The following is a 14,324-nucleotide window of genomic DNA, read 5'->3' as shown; positions in this document are numbered from 1 at the left end:
ACTGTCACCTACAAAAAATAATATAATCTTAGGCATGATACTAGATAAAAGAAGCAAAATACAAAAGAATATTCATATTATAATATTTCATTTACATGAAGTTCACAGACCAAACTAATTATTGCTAATCAATACTTATCTTTGGAGGACAAATATTTGCTGAGAGGGACCACAAGGAAACTTTCTGGAGTGCTGAAGGGTTTTAATGTAGGTATTGTATGTGTGTGGTTACACATCAATAAAATGCAAACCGTTCAGTTAGGATTTTTGCAACCTATGCAAATTATTTTGTTGGGTGCATGAGTGGGCTCAGACATAAAGTTGTTGTCTTTCATTACAAATCCTTTGGTTCTTCTTCAGTTTTTCGTCTGTATGTTTATGTGTTAATTACAGAGAAAATAATTTGTCAAAACCAGAATGTATTACATAAGTTAGTTTGTAAAAATAAAATGAAATGAAATCTATTAAATTTATCAGACTTGAACTAGAAAGGCATAATGAAAGCTCAGGAAAACAAAAGGAGTGCCCTGAGGATTCCCTGAGACTGTCAGACTCTGTGGATGGACATTTCAGTAGCCTTTTCGATCCACTTTAGGGACGGTACTGTGAACTACTCAATCACATGCTCTCAAAACATATTGACTCCCAGAATCCAAGGATCTTACCTATTCTGTAGCTTCACTAGGCCAAGGTAATGTTTCTCTTTTTCCCAAGCTAATTCTTTTTCCAACTGTTGAATCTTGTGAACTGTTTTGCTATTGATCTCTGCACGAATTCTGGAATCTATGTCAAAGTCCTGTAGGGCAACAGATATGTTCATCAAAACAGGCAATTTTTCAGTGCATTATCAATCCAATCTTGGACATTATTTTCATTTGTCTTAATTTTATGGTGCATCAGAACACTACCCCAAGTATCGTAAACTACATTTTAGAAACTTCTTTTTTGGGGGGAGGCGGGGGTGTGTTTAGATTTTCTGCCATATCCAGTGGTATTCAACGGACGCCGTCAACTCTGTGCTCAGGTGTGACTCCCAAGTAGTGCTTGGAATCATGTGACATCAGGAACCAAACCAGGAGGCAAAGTATTTGCTGCAGCCTTTTATAGCCATCTCCTTGGATCCAGAAATTATTTCTTTCTATACTCCATGAAACATGGAGGAAAAGTTCTCAGAGACCATTAAAAAGTATGAGTAACAATATTGTAAATCCAAGTACCTAAATTTAAAAGATTTTTTAAAAGAAATAATAATGCAATTAAAAATACATATTAAATTTTCTCCACAATTTAAAATAATAAAAGCAAATAACATTTGGGCAACATACAAAATTTTAAAAATTTTATTCCTACCACCTTAAAGTAACTACTATTATGAAATCACGTGGGGCCTGAGGAGTTCATGGCAGTTAATCGTGGGCTAAACATGCCTTTCCCCTATGATTTCACCCAGAAAAGATGGACAAGTCTTTCTCACATTAGTAAGTTCTTTTAATTTATCTTTTAATTTTTTGCTTTTTGGGTCACACCCAGCAATGCTCAGGGGTTATTCCTGGCTCATGCACTCAGGAACTACTACTGGTGGTGCTCAAGGGACCATATGGGATGCTGGGAATCGAACCTGGGTTGGCTGCGTGCAAGGCAAACGCCCTCCCCACTGTACTATTGCTCCAGCCCCAGTAAGTTCTTTTTAAAACATCTTTAACCAAGGAAACATCTTTCCATAACTCTTATAACTCTTAATCTTCATTCTGGAAAAATATCAGGACCTTTACTCACACACTGAATTGCAAGTAGTAATTATTCTTTTCAGAGGGAGGCTGTTTTATTTATTTATTTTGCTTTTTGGGTCACACCTGGCAATGTACAGGGGTTACTCCTGGCTCTGCACTCAGGAATTACTCCTGGTGGTGCTTGGGGACCATATGGAATGCTGGGAATTGAACCCTGTCGGCCACGTACAAGGCAAACGCCCTACCCGCTGTGCTATTGCTCCAGCCCCATGGGAGGCAACCCACCAAACTAGCCCCAGTTCTTTATTTTGAATTAAGCTTTTCATATGCTGCAACTATAAACTTTCTTCTTTATAAAATAGCATTAGTGTTTGTTAATCATTACAAGTTGGCCTTTTAACCAAAATAGTGCTTTCACCATTATGATTTCAACAGAACATGTTTTTTATAAAGCCCCTTCACTAAGGACTTCTAGAATTGTAAGGCTGGAAACTCAGAGGTATAGTCAATGCGATAAATTCTGGTTGTTTTTTTTTTCTTGATTAGGCACTTGACCTGAATTTTGATTAGAAAGAAATTTTAAAAAGAAGTGGAGCTTTGCTATAAATTACAAAGGTTAATAAAAGCAAAATTAGCTTAAATAATTTAGGGACTGCCTCTTTAGCTAGAATTATATTAAAACATCATTCTGAACTTTTTGAATCAATATATTATCTCTCCAATAAATCGAGTTATAGACATGGAACCCCAAAGTCAAATTATATAATGTTCTATTTGTCAGATATCTCAAATAGGTACAGCAAAGTTTGATAGACACAAATCAGATTAAGAGAAGATGGTTTTGAATGTTTGTAGTTTATTTATATGGGGTGGGGGGAAGCTAGCAGAAGGGTGGTTCCAAGCCATACCCAGTGTGCTCAGGGCTTACTCCTGGCTCTGTGCTCATGGATCACTCTGGGTCAGGCTCAGGAAACCATAGAGGATGCCAGGGATAGAACCTGAGGTAATCTATCTGCTGTACTCTGGTCTCTTAATTACAGTTTTGATCCAGAAACATGTCAAAACTTAAATTTAGTTTAGGCTTACTGTTCGTTTAAATTTCATATGTTCTGGTAATTCCTCATTTATTTGTAGTAGTTCCTGAAATTCAGCCCTCAAGTTTTTGAGTTTTTCTCTCTTCTTAGCCTTTATTTCTTCCACTTCTTTCATTATCTTGTCATGTTCTCTTTTTCTTCTTGCATTTTCAATACTGAAAACAGATATTTAAGTGGATAACAAGTTAGGATACAGAAAATAGCTAGGCGTACTAGTACTAGATAACTTGTACATTAATCAATGAAAGGTCATATTATTGATCCACAGTAAAATGTTAGTTTTTCCTGTAAAATCCAAGACCTAGTAGGTATTTATCAAATTCCCATACCTGTAGGCTTTGGGATCATCAATATCTTCTACAATTGTCTCTTGTTCAATTCCAAACTGTAGGAAGAGAAGTAAAACATCAGTCTTTTAAAATGACATATTTCTCTTAACATGTTTCATATGAAATTAAGTGAGGGTTTTTACCCTATAATTTCTTTTTTTTTCTTTTTTGGGTCACACCTGGCAATGCACAGAGGATTACTCCTGGCTAATGCACTCAGGAATCACTCCTCAAGGTGCACAAGGAACCATATGGGACGCTGGGAATTGAACCCGGGTAGGCCGCATGCAAGGCAAACACCCTACCTGCTGTGCTATCACTCCAGCCCCATTTACCCTACAATTTCTAACAATTGTAGGTCCAGAAAAATTTTCACAAAAAAGTTAACTTGAGAATAAAGGCAGTTGTAAACTTATTTGTTTGTGCTTTATTTAAAGTGGCACAAAGAGGGGCTGGAGCAATAGCACAGCGGGTAGGGCGTTTGCCTTGCACGCGGCCGACCCGGGTTCGATTCCCAGCATCCCATATGGTCCACTGAGCACCGCTCGGGAGTAATTCCTGAGTGTAAAGCCAGGAGTAACCCCTGTGCATCGCCGGGTGTGACCCAAAAAGCAAAAATAAATAAATAAATTAATAAATAAAAAAATAAAGTGGCACAAAGAAAAAGTCTTGAAATCTAATCACCTGAATGCAAAATGTAAATATTCCCATAGCTCCCCAATCCATGTGCTATTTAAAAAGAATATACACATACACTTTAGGTCTTTGATTTTAAAATACTGTTTTTAGCATGTCTCTTCCATACATGTGTTATACCCCAAAATGCCTCATTTGTATCCATGTTTCTAAGCATATGTATGTATATGCATTTAATTTGAAGTGCCTTAAAAAAAGACAAACAGTGTGAAGTGCATAGAACACCCTTCGTTGAAATAAGTTAATAAAAGTATGAAGGCCCCCTCAAAAATAACACTGTTAAAATTGTACATAGTATGAAGTAAATACCTTACAGTATTTATTTATTCAGATACTGTACAGTAAAATGTTTTACACTGTTCAGGACTAGAAATGATACCATAGCTAAGCAGAGTCTCAGTTCTTAAGATAATCAGTTATCAAGCACAACTTAATTTGTGCATTCTCTGTTCTTTTCCCTAACAAAAGCCAGGTTTCTGCTTGGCTGTCCTTCCATGGCCAGGAGTCTGATATCCTAAGGCTCGAACCTGGGACTCCCAAATGCAAAGCAAGTGCTCCAGCCCTTTAAGCCATTTCCCTAGCCCGGTAGTTTTCAGATCTTAAAGAGCCTGAGCAATTTCACCAGCACTGTTGAAATAAGGTGTTTTTTGTGTTATACTGTTTTGGTACGTACCCTGGGAGGCGGCACTTTGGCTTTGATGCCTTTCTCTAACTCAACTTGAGAAATAATATCGAAAACAAAGATATTACTATCTGCTCCGACAGTCACCAAGAATCGGTCATCAAAGCTAGTAGCTAAGGCTTTGATGCATCCATAGTCGTTATCATGCACCCCTAAGTGCCAGTAGTCCGTCAGGGTGCTCAGTGAAGGACTCTGCTCCTCGAGGATGTACACACGAATTGCTCCATTCTGCATGCCACAAAACATCATCATCTGGCTAACGCTATAAAACAGAAACAAAATTAAGTTTTCTTCATATTAATATCAAATTTTCTCATTTAAAAAACTGACAAACAACAATTTTAGCAATGGAAGTATTTTACAGGTTCACTCTCTGCTGACTGTGTTAAGTACTGTGATATGTACATTCTCTCTCCCCGATTCTCCTTGTGCTTCTCTAAATAAAACTACTTACTCCACCATTTGCCTCCTTTTCTGAAATTCTTTTCTGCAAAAAAAGATGATGATCCTAGAAACCCAAAGCTGACTTTTCATGTCCTGCAAAGAGCAAATTCTAGTTCGAGCCTCATTTCACAGCCTCCCAATGATCAATGGATAATAGGACCAGTTTCAGGGAGGAGTCGAGAAAGCGAACTTTAGGTGGAGTTTGATGGCTGCCTTGTGGAACTGATGGAACATTAGCATCCAAGTCATGCGGATGCTCAAAGCAGACTTTACCAACCCTAACCCAATGCAGATGGCAGAAGTGGCTAAGTGAAAATAAGTGAAAGCATTCTTCTTTCAAGGCTACCTCCCTTGCTCCCCACTACCCACAAGTCACCTGCAACACTTGATAAAAAAAAAACTCAGGGGTCAGGTGACATGTAACATAATTTGACAGCTGCCCAGAGAATCCACATTTTGGTGGGAGTCAATATTCCCACCTGAAATAACTATATGTTTATCTCATCATAAAAATATAGTAAGTTGAGTGATTGTTCATAATTTGGCTCAACTTTGTATGAAAGTTATTTCTCTTCCCCACACAAGTTGTCAGCTTGTTTTCTGTGATGAGAGGCTGCAGGGTCTGGTCTGGTCCACACCACAGAGCCCTCCGTCCAATGTAGGGCTCTCCTCTGGGCCTCAAGAGTATCTCAAGTTGCACAACACAATTCTCTCCCTCCCTTCCTTCCTTCACTTTTTTTCTTTTGCCACACCTGGTGCTCAGTGATTAGGTGTAGACTATGTACTTATCTTTGTAGTCACATAGTCAAACACAAAAGCTACAGGTTGCCATTGGCTTTGGTTTGGAGAGTCATACCCACTGGTGTTGGGGGGTGCACTATCCCTAGCTCAGTGCTCAAGGTTCACTCTTGGCTGTGCTGAGGGGATCATGTGGTATCAGGAATTACACCTAGTTCCCTGCACATAAGGCATGAACTCAGACTGTTAAGTTATATCTCTGGACCAAAATGGTATGTTTTTGTACCAGAATTCATGCCTATGATATGCTACTTATTGCTTTAAGCAGATATACTGCTCTTGAATTTTATTAAACAAAGGTCTTAGAGCCTGAGAGACAACTCTACCTGTCAAGGACATGCTTTGCATATGGGAGGCCCTTGGTGTGACTCTCCTTCCCTGCCCCCCCAAAAATATATATATGCATATATATATAATGTAGGAAAATGTCCTCTAAAAGTCATATGATGAAACTCAGACAAACTATACTAGTATTTTAAAAATGGATACAAAAATATGAAGGGGGAGGACTCTATATAAAATTTGGAGATTTCATGCCAGGAGTGACCCCTGAGCACCAGAGCGAGGAGTAAATCCACAGCTTTGCCTGGTCTTACCCAAAAACAAAAATAGGAAAAAAGAAAAGCAAGAAAATTCTTTACGAAAACTCTATTCAGAAAAGATACTTGTACTCTTGTGTACATGGCATTACTATTCACAATAGTCAAAATCTGGAAACAATCCAAGTGGCCAAGAACTGGGATAAAGAAACTATGATACATTCCACAGTGGAATGATACTCAGCTATAAGAAAAGATGAAATCATACAATTTGCTGCTACATGGGTGGGTCTGGAGAGTATCATGCTGAGTGAGGTAAGTCAGAAGGAGAGACCAGACAGAATGACCTCCCTCATATGTGGAGCATAAAGAAACATAACAAGGAAACAACAGATACCCAAAGGCAATATAAACTGAGAATTTGATTTTAACAGAAAACATATCACTGCAGGTAGTACAGGGAGGGGGACAGGGCAGGAGTGGAGAGCCCAGTAAAGGCTGTGGTGTTGAAATGTTTTATGCATGAGACTCTGACATTATCAATATAATAAATCATGACTGCATAAAATAAATTTTTAAAAAAGAGAAATGTGGAGAGGCTGGAGAGGGACTGGAGAGATAGAGAGTAGGGCACTGGCCCTTTATGCAGCTGACCTGGGTTCAATCACTGGCACCCCATAAAGTCCTTCAAGTCCCGCCAGGAGTGATCCCTGAGCAAAGAACAGGGGTAAGACCTGAGCACAGCTGGGTGTAATCCAAAGCCAAACAAAAAGTTTGAAGTTAATAATATAGGTGGTCTTCAAAAAATAACTAGTACTTACACTCAGTTGGTAACTACAAAGAATTACTGATTCAATTTATACTTTCTCCAGAATCTCTACCCCAACCTCAATGCCTATTGTATGTTACTTATTGCTACAATGCAGATATACTACACTTGAATTTTATTAAACAAAGGTCTTAGGGCCAGAGAGAGAACTCTAGAAAGGTAGCTCAAAGAGCTGGAGGTCATGTTTTGCATGCAAGAACCCTGGGTTCAATCCCTGGCACACTGGAACCCCAGAGCACCACCAGTAACTACCCCCAAGTACTGAGTCAGGAGTAACCCCTGTGCATCACCAAGTGCGACCCAAAAACAAGAAAATAGAAAATAAGCCACCTTCATTTTCTGGCTATGCAATAATCTCTCCCTTAATTGTAAAGCAAATCCATACAATTAAAAGAATTCAATTCAAACCAGAAGAGTTGGTAGTGGAAATTGAACGGTTCAGACTGAACATTCTTGATCTATTCATTTGGTTTATTTGACAAAATATTGTTTGAGTGGGTTGAGTCGCAGTGCCATCGGAGCCATGGCAGAAGTGGCTCATCCACTGTGGGGTGCTGTCAGCCAACCACCGGGTGACCTGGCACAGACCCTCCTCGATAGGGTCCTGCTCTGCCAGCTGCTCGACAGCCTCCAGGTGTACTCCATCAACCTCAAGGAGATCAAGCTGAGGCCACAGATGTCCCAGGTCCTGCCCAGAGATGCAGGCAAGTGCGTGTTTGTCAGTGTGCAGATCATTATAACATGCCAGTCGACCAAAAGCTTACATTCGGTAGACTGGGAACACCCAAAAAGGCGATTAGAGGCCGCCCCAAAAGCCATTGTCCCTCTTGGAGAGCCCGGCAAGCTACCAAGAGTATCCTGCCCACACAGCAGAGCCTGGCAAGCTACCCATTGCGTACTTAATATGCCGAAAATAGTAACAACAGCAGTCCTCATTCCCCTGATCCTGAAAGAGCACCCAATACACCCAAATAAACCCATGCTAATGGGTTACACTAGCATGCAACAGGGACGAATGGAGACATTACTGGCGCCCGCTTGAGCAAATCGATGAACAACAGATGACAGTGATACAGTGATTATTTGAGTAGCCGTGAACTTGGATCTTTTAAAATTGACTATCTATGATAGAAAAAAAAATACTTAATGAGATATCACATTTTAAAGTTCTTTTAAAATTCTGTTTACCTGAAAATTATAGTTTGAATTGGATTACCCTCTGCATCCTCAAGGAAACGGTAATCAAAAGGTTCATCTTTCTTTTCTGTAATGTCACTATCTTTGTCATATGGGGGGAATTCACAGTGATAGAGAAAACCAGAATCATAGCCACCCTATAACAGAGATTGACAACATATAAGATTATATCTGAGTATAACTTATATAAAAATATGAGTTTTTTACAATTTCAAATTTTGAAAACCACAAAATGTTGTAAAAATCTAGTCCTATGATTTCCAAGTTTGTGTACTAATTTTATAAAACATTTTTAATTGTTAATTTATGTTATAATACTAATAAAAACAAATTAGGGAGATTAGTGTTGGATATCCAAATCTGACTATAAGATTCCTAGATGAAAACTAGAGATTAAAATTTGAGATTCATTAGATAACTGATGCTTAAGGCACAGGGCACAAGATGAATTCACCTAGCAAGAACAAGCCCAGAACCACATTTTTATAGCTTGTTCAGTAAAGAAGTCAGCAAAAGAAGCTGAAAACAAAGTGGCCAATAAGATGTGATGTCTTGAAGGGCAGAAAAAGAGCACATCTTAAGATGATGGAGAATTGACTCTATCACGTTTCTGAGATGCCAAATGAGCAAAGACATTACTGCTGTGTTTGGCTCTATGGGAATCTCTGATGAAGTGAAGTATGGGGATAGAAACCAAACAGAAATGAGTTGAAGACCAAATAAAAGGTGAAGAAGTGAAGCCAGTGACTGCAGTCAACTATTTCAAAAGGTGTTCCTATAACAGTATCCGATTAAACAAACTCTTAGACTCAGATAACAGAACTGAGGTTACCAAATGTGAAGAGAGAGGAAGAATCCTATGCACAGTGATGGAAGAACCTTGACAATTTGATAGGGGATGTAGTATGGTAATATTATGAATATTACTAAAATAAAACTATGCTCTTATAACACGGTGTTATGTCAATAAACAAAAATTATCCAAAAAAGATAACTGTTCCAATATAAAAGGAGGAAAGAGAAATTACAAAAAAACATGTTTAATGTTTAAATGACTAAATAAAGTTGGGATTTCTTTTGTTTGTTTTCTGGGTTTTTTTGGGGGGGTTGTTTTATTTGTTTTTTTTTTGCTTTGTTTTAAGGAGCAGACAAGGTAGTATATTCCAGAAACAAGATATATGAGAGGGTCTGAGATAAGTCATCAGCATTTCTTGGAAAGTTGCAGGGCAACCATTCACCAATTATAATAATAAGCCAAACATACAAAAATTGTCTAGATTCCTGTAGGCCATTAAATTTGACTGAGTCAAGAAAAAGAATTTCAACTGGTTGATTTCACTTCCTCATCAAAAAATAGAATGAGGTTATCATTGGAAAGTGAGAAAAGGTACAACACATTTGAGAAATAAAGAAGTAATATGACAATTTGGAAAGACAGAGAACATGAAGAGCAGTAGATCAGAGCATTTATTTGAGAACTTCTATGGTTTTCTACAGCACCTGTTTAGGTGCAAGCTAGAGTTGAAACAAGCAGGGTTAGTGCCACTACTTCTGTGACTATAGCACCTTAACCTATGTTTACTGGAGTTCTAGATACTGGTTCCACCTCTCATTAGTTATATGACTTTAGAAAAGTTACTTAACCTCCTTATACCTTGATTTCTTTTTTTTTCATAAAGTACAAATTATAAAAGCACTTATTTTATAGGATGGTTAATAAATCAGTTGAAATGGTGCCTGATACAAAATCAGTTTTCATCCTTACTAAATGAAAGCATGAATGATTATTTCAAGTTAAATTTCAAGTAACAAGTACATGTTTAGTATGTATGTTCCAGTAATCAAAAAATCCCCTCCCTCGCCCCTTTCTGGGCATTTTGACTTATAATACTGAGAGGTTATCATGTTTATCCTTTACCTGCTTTCAGCACACCTTTACCTGCTTTCAGCACAGTTAACTTATAATACTGAGAGGTTATCATATTAATCCTTTACCTACTTTCAGCACTCAGTTCTTATCCAGAGTCATCATTTTTCCAACTGTCATTGTCATAGTGGTCCCTTCTCTATCCTAACTGCCTTTGCCCTCCATTACTTGTGGCATGGTTAGTCAGTCATGACCTGGCCAAAGACACGGGATCAGCTCAGTAGGTGATAAGTGCGTGCATGTGTGTGTGTGTTTGTGTGTGTGCGTGTGCGTGTGTATGTATTATTTTTATAAATGTAATTGAAATTTGCAAAAAATCATAATGAAATTTTACTTTGTAATAGATAAAATATTTTATGATAAAAGAAGTAAATATATAATTAGGAAATACATGATCACATCATTGTGACAGTTTGTGGGATTTGTCTTCCTGATGTCTATTTTTCCTTTCCTTCCTGATGTGCAACACCCTAACTTGTTCAGGGTGGTGATGTGTCCTGAAAAGATTTTCTTACCTGTTAGACAATGCTGCCATTGCTTTAAAATTTTAAAAACAACCAATTCTTCCCAACAGACTCTTAATCCTGCTCTTCCAAGCCTCCTGTCTTTTAAGACAATGAAAAGTCCCCCAACCCCACCCCTTCCGGTTAAGAAACTTATAGAGAGAAAAGTTTCTGTCTTTCTCTAGAAGCCTGCTTAGAAGGCTGCCTCTCACATACCACACAAGGCGTCCCACCCTTTCCGCCTTCTTTCTATTCCCTTAAGTAAAATCTTCTCAGAATTGGGGAAAAAATAAGTGTCACCCATAAAACTTCCCTGCCAATTGCTTTCAATCTTTTGACCTCCTGGAACAAGTATGAAATTTATAGATGATATCAGATTTAAAAAAAAGAAAGCTGCTTAAATGATACAAAGCCAATTGTCACTCGCATTCATTCTTCACAATTCACACCTTCAACAATGGCTAACAAATGAAAGCTTACCTCAGAACAAGAAAGTAATAATGTGCTGACAAATAATTACTGTAAAGTACGTTGGGCTGAGCTGAAACCAAGACAATTTATTATATCCTTACTCACCAAAGAAACCCAAAACTTTCCTGGCTCAGAGTAAAATCCAGAAAGAATCTGACAGGGGGTGGGTGGGATGTAGATTGGGGGTAATGGCTCCTCTTCCTCCTCCATCTCCATGTCATCGTCACTAATCTCCTTGTCTGCATTTTCTCCCATCTCTCTTGCTTGCTGTCTCCTTTCTTCTCTTTCTTTCTCTTTCTGTTCTTTCAGTTTCTTTCTCTTTTCCATCTCTATGGATCTCTTTCGCAAAAGATACATTAAGAAGTTACAAAATCAACTGCAGTTCATATAACTACCTTGTTGGGAATTACAAAGTAAGTTAAGAGTTCTAAGGGAAAAAAACCATAACTCTGATGTAGTACTCTCGTTGTTCATCGATTTGCTCGAGCGGGAACCAGTAACGTCTCCATTGTGAGACTTGTTGTTAACTGTTTTTGGCATATCAAATACGCCATGGGTAACTTGCCAGGCTCTGCCATGTGGGCAGGATACTCTCGGTAGCTTGCCGGGCTCTCCGAGAGGGACGGAGGAATCGAACCCAGGTCAGCTGCGTACAAGGCAAACACCCTACCTATTGCTCCACTCCATAGCTCTGATTTAACAACATTATTTTAAGATAATTGCCAAATTAAGAACATATTTTTAGCATTAAAATTTTCGAATAATTGAGATGATTTTATTTCTGTATTTTCCCATCGATTCTGGTTTTGTGATGATATTCTGTCTGTTCTTTCCTACTCAGAGACAATTTCTCTAAGGTTCTAATACTCTTAACCAATGCATTAGGTGGCCTGAAACAGTCCAGGAGGGGAATGATTTCTAACGTTAGTAATACTGTAATTCAGGGCCCTCAGCATCTGTCAATGGCTATTTCAAAATCTCTTCAACATGTCTCGTCATATCTTACCTCTATTGTTTACCCTCAGAATGATTTTCCTGTTTTCAGCATCTCACATCAACCTACTCCTCAAAAACCCATAAAGAATCTTAATGGCATAAGAATTAAACGGAAGCATCTTGGAGGCCCCAGAAGCTGGTAAACAGACTCCTGTCACATCCTTCTCTCTGTTCTTAGCATCTTTATTTTCTTTTTTGTTTAAATCAATTTCTGGGGGTTTTGTGCCACACCTGGTGATACTCAAAGATTACCTTGGCTTTGAGCTAAGGAATTACTCCTGGCAGTGCTCAGGTGATTATAAGGACTGCTGGGAATCAAACTCAGATCAGTTGTGCGCAAAGCAAATGCCCTATGCACTGTTCTAGCTCTCTGGTTCCCACCCAACTTTATTTTCTGAAAACACCAAAAATCATATAATTTTGCCTTTCCTTAGGAAGTTCTCTGTATTTTATTGCTGCCCTCCTCTTTATTTCCTTTTTCTTTTATTCTTTCTTTTAGGAACACACCTAGCAGTGTATGTGGTCTATACAAAATCTGGCGCGTAGGAGATAGTGTGGCCCTAAGGTTCTGTCATGTATAGCTTGTACTCTAACCACCCGAGCTGTCTCCCCAGTTCCTTTCTGCTTTCATTTGTTCCCTCAAAATCCCTCCCATTCTTCAAGTACTAAAGATCCGATTCATGCAGTCACTTTTTACTTCCTTTTATCTACTTATCAAAATCATACATTCTTTCCTCTGCATACACCTAAACTATTTTTGCCTTTTTAGTCTGATAGATTTATCACTTAACACTGCTAGCTACTGCCTTCTAATAGATTACATGTTTCTAAGAGCCAGAATTTAACACAAAAAGGAAAGTTATTAGAAGACAATATTGCAAGGATTTCTCATACCAAAATTTCATTTACTTTTTAAAACTTTTTTTATTGAATCACTATGAGATAGATCCTTACAAAGCTGCTCATGATTGGATTTCAGTCAGAGTATTCCAACACCCATCCCTCGACCAGTGTACATTTCCCAGCACCAGTGTCCCCAGATTCCCTCCCATCACCCCCCCCCCAACCATCACCCCCTCCTTGTCTCTATGGCTCTGTGGCAAGTGCTTTTCTTCTTTCTTTCTCTCCCCTCTCCTCACTCCCTTCTCCCCTCTCCCTTCTTCCTTCTCTCCTCTCCCCTTTTCCCCCTTCCCATATCCCCCTACCCCTGCTTTTTTGGGGGGCATTGTGGTTTGCAATATAGCTACTGAAATCATACCAGAATTTTAGACTTGACACTTGAGAAGTGGAAATACTTTAAGCACATGTCTTTGATTTCAAAGGAGCCGACATTGTAATCATCTTCTTCCGAGTTTATTTCTGGAAGTGGAGCTTCAAGAACATAGCCATTCTCACAGATAATAAGTAAAGTACTTTCAGGCTATCAAAGATTAAACATTATTACATCACTCAAATTCATAAAAATATCATTGCAATGTACTAATATCAACTAAAGAGATTTATTTAATTAACTTAATCACTTCAGTTATTAAGTGAATTGTATTAATCGCTGCAAATCAATATCAATTATTATATTATTGTTAATAAACTAAGTATTGAAATAAAATTTGTTTCCTGTATATATGCCAAAACATTTTGAGTCAAATATGGTTGTGACATATAGACTAAAGGACAGAATAATTAAAATTAGAACTGCCCACAAATATAAATACCCAGTACGGAGGACATTGACAGCCTCAGCTGCCTCTAACAGATCATTCCCTGCCTGAGTGCTCAAGTGTAGATCCTCCAAGGTTTTCATTCTTTCCTTTCAGACACAAGGGAAAAGTTTCATATGTGAAAAAGAGTAAAGATGGTCTTTGTCATCTTTAAAGAAAATGGTCTATATGTGGGTAACATTTGTAAATGTTAACTGAATATCTACCTTAAAAGAATTGTATTTTTAATTTAACAAGATATTGTTATTTTAGAAAAACAACAGAGTATCAGTCCAGAAGTAGGACAAAAGAAAGACTTTAAGGTCCTTACCTATCTGGTAAAAAAATTAAGATTCAACTTTGGGGACAAAAGAACATCATATCTTTAAATG

At 38.1% G+C, this 14,324-nt stretch overlaps 1 protein-coding gene across 1 annotated transcript in view; it reads right to left on the bottom strand.

Annotated features, from left to right (window-relative positions):
- CFAP44 (cilia and flagella associated protein 44) overlaps window positions 1–14,324 on the bottom strand; it is a 121,790-nt gene that overhangs the window by 67,168 nt on the left and 40,298 nt on the right. The window contains exons 17-23 of the mRNA XM_055124508.1: window positions 13,494–13,655; window positions 11,345–11,578; window positions 8,330–8,475; window positions 4,523–4,793; window positions 3,154–3,209; window positions 2,817–2,979; window positions 666–796 (exon numbers count right to left, since the gene is read on the bottom strand). Of these exons, the coding sequence (XP_054980483.1) occupies window positions 666–796; window positions 2,817–2,979; window positions 3,154–3,209; window positions 4,523–4,793; window positions 8,330–8,475; window positions 11,345–11,578; window positions 13,494–13,655 (1,163 nt within the window). The remainder of the gene's footprint in view (window positions 1–665; window positions 797–2,816; window positions 2,980–3,153; window positions 3,210–4,522; window positions 4,794–8,329; window positions 8,476–11,344; window positions 11,579–13,493; window positions 13,656–14,324) is intronic.

Source organism: Sorex araneus, chromosome 2 (assembly GCF_027595985.1).
Source record: "Sorex araneus isolate mSorAra2 chromosome 2, mSorAra2.pri, whole genome shotgun sequence".
NCBI classification, from domain to species: domain Eukaryota; kingdom Metazoa; phylum Chordata; class Mammalia; order Eulipotyphla; family Soricidae; genus Sorex; species Sorex araneus.
The sequence above is the reverse complement of the archived record's forward strand: the minus strand, read 5'-3'. Positions and strand labels throughout refer to the sequence as shown.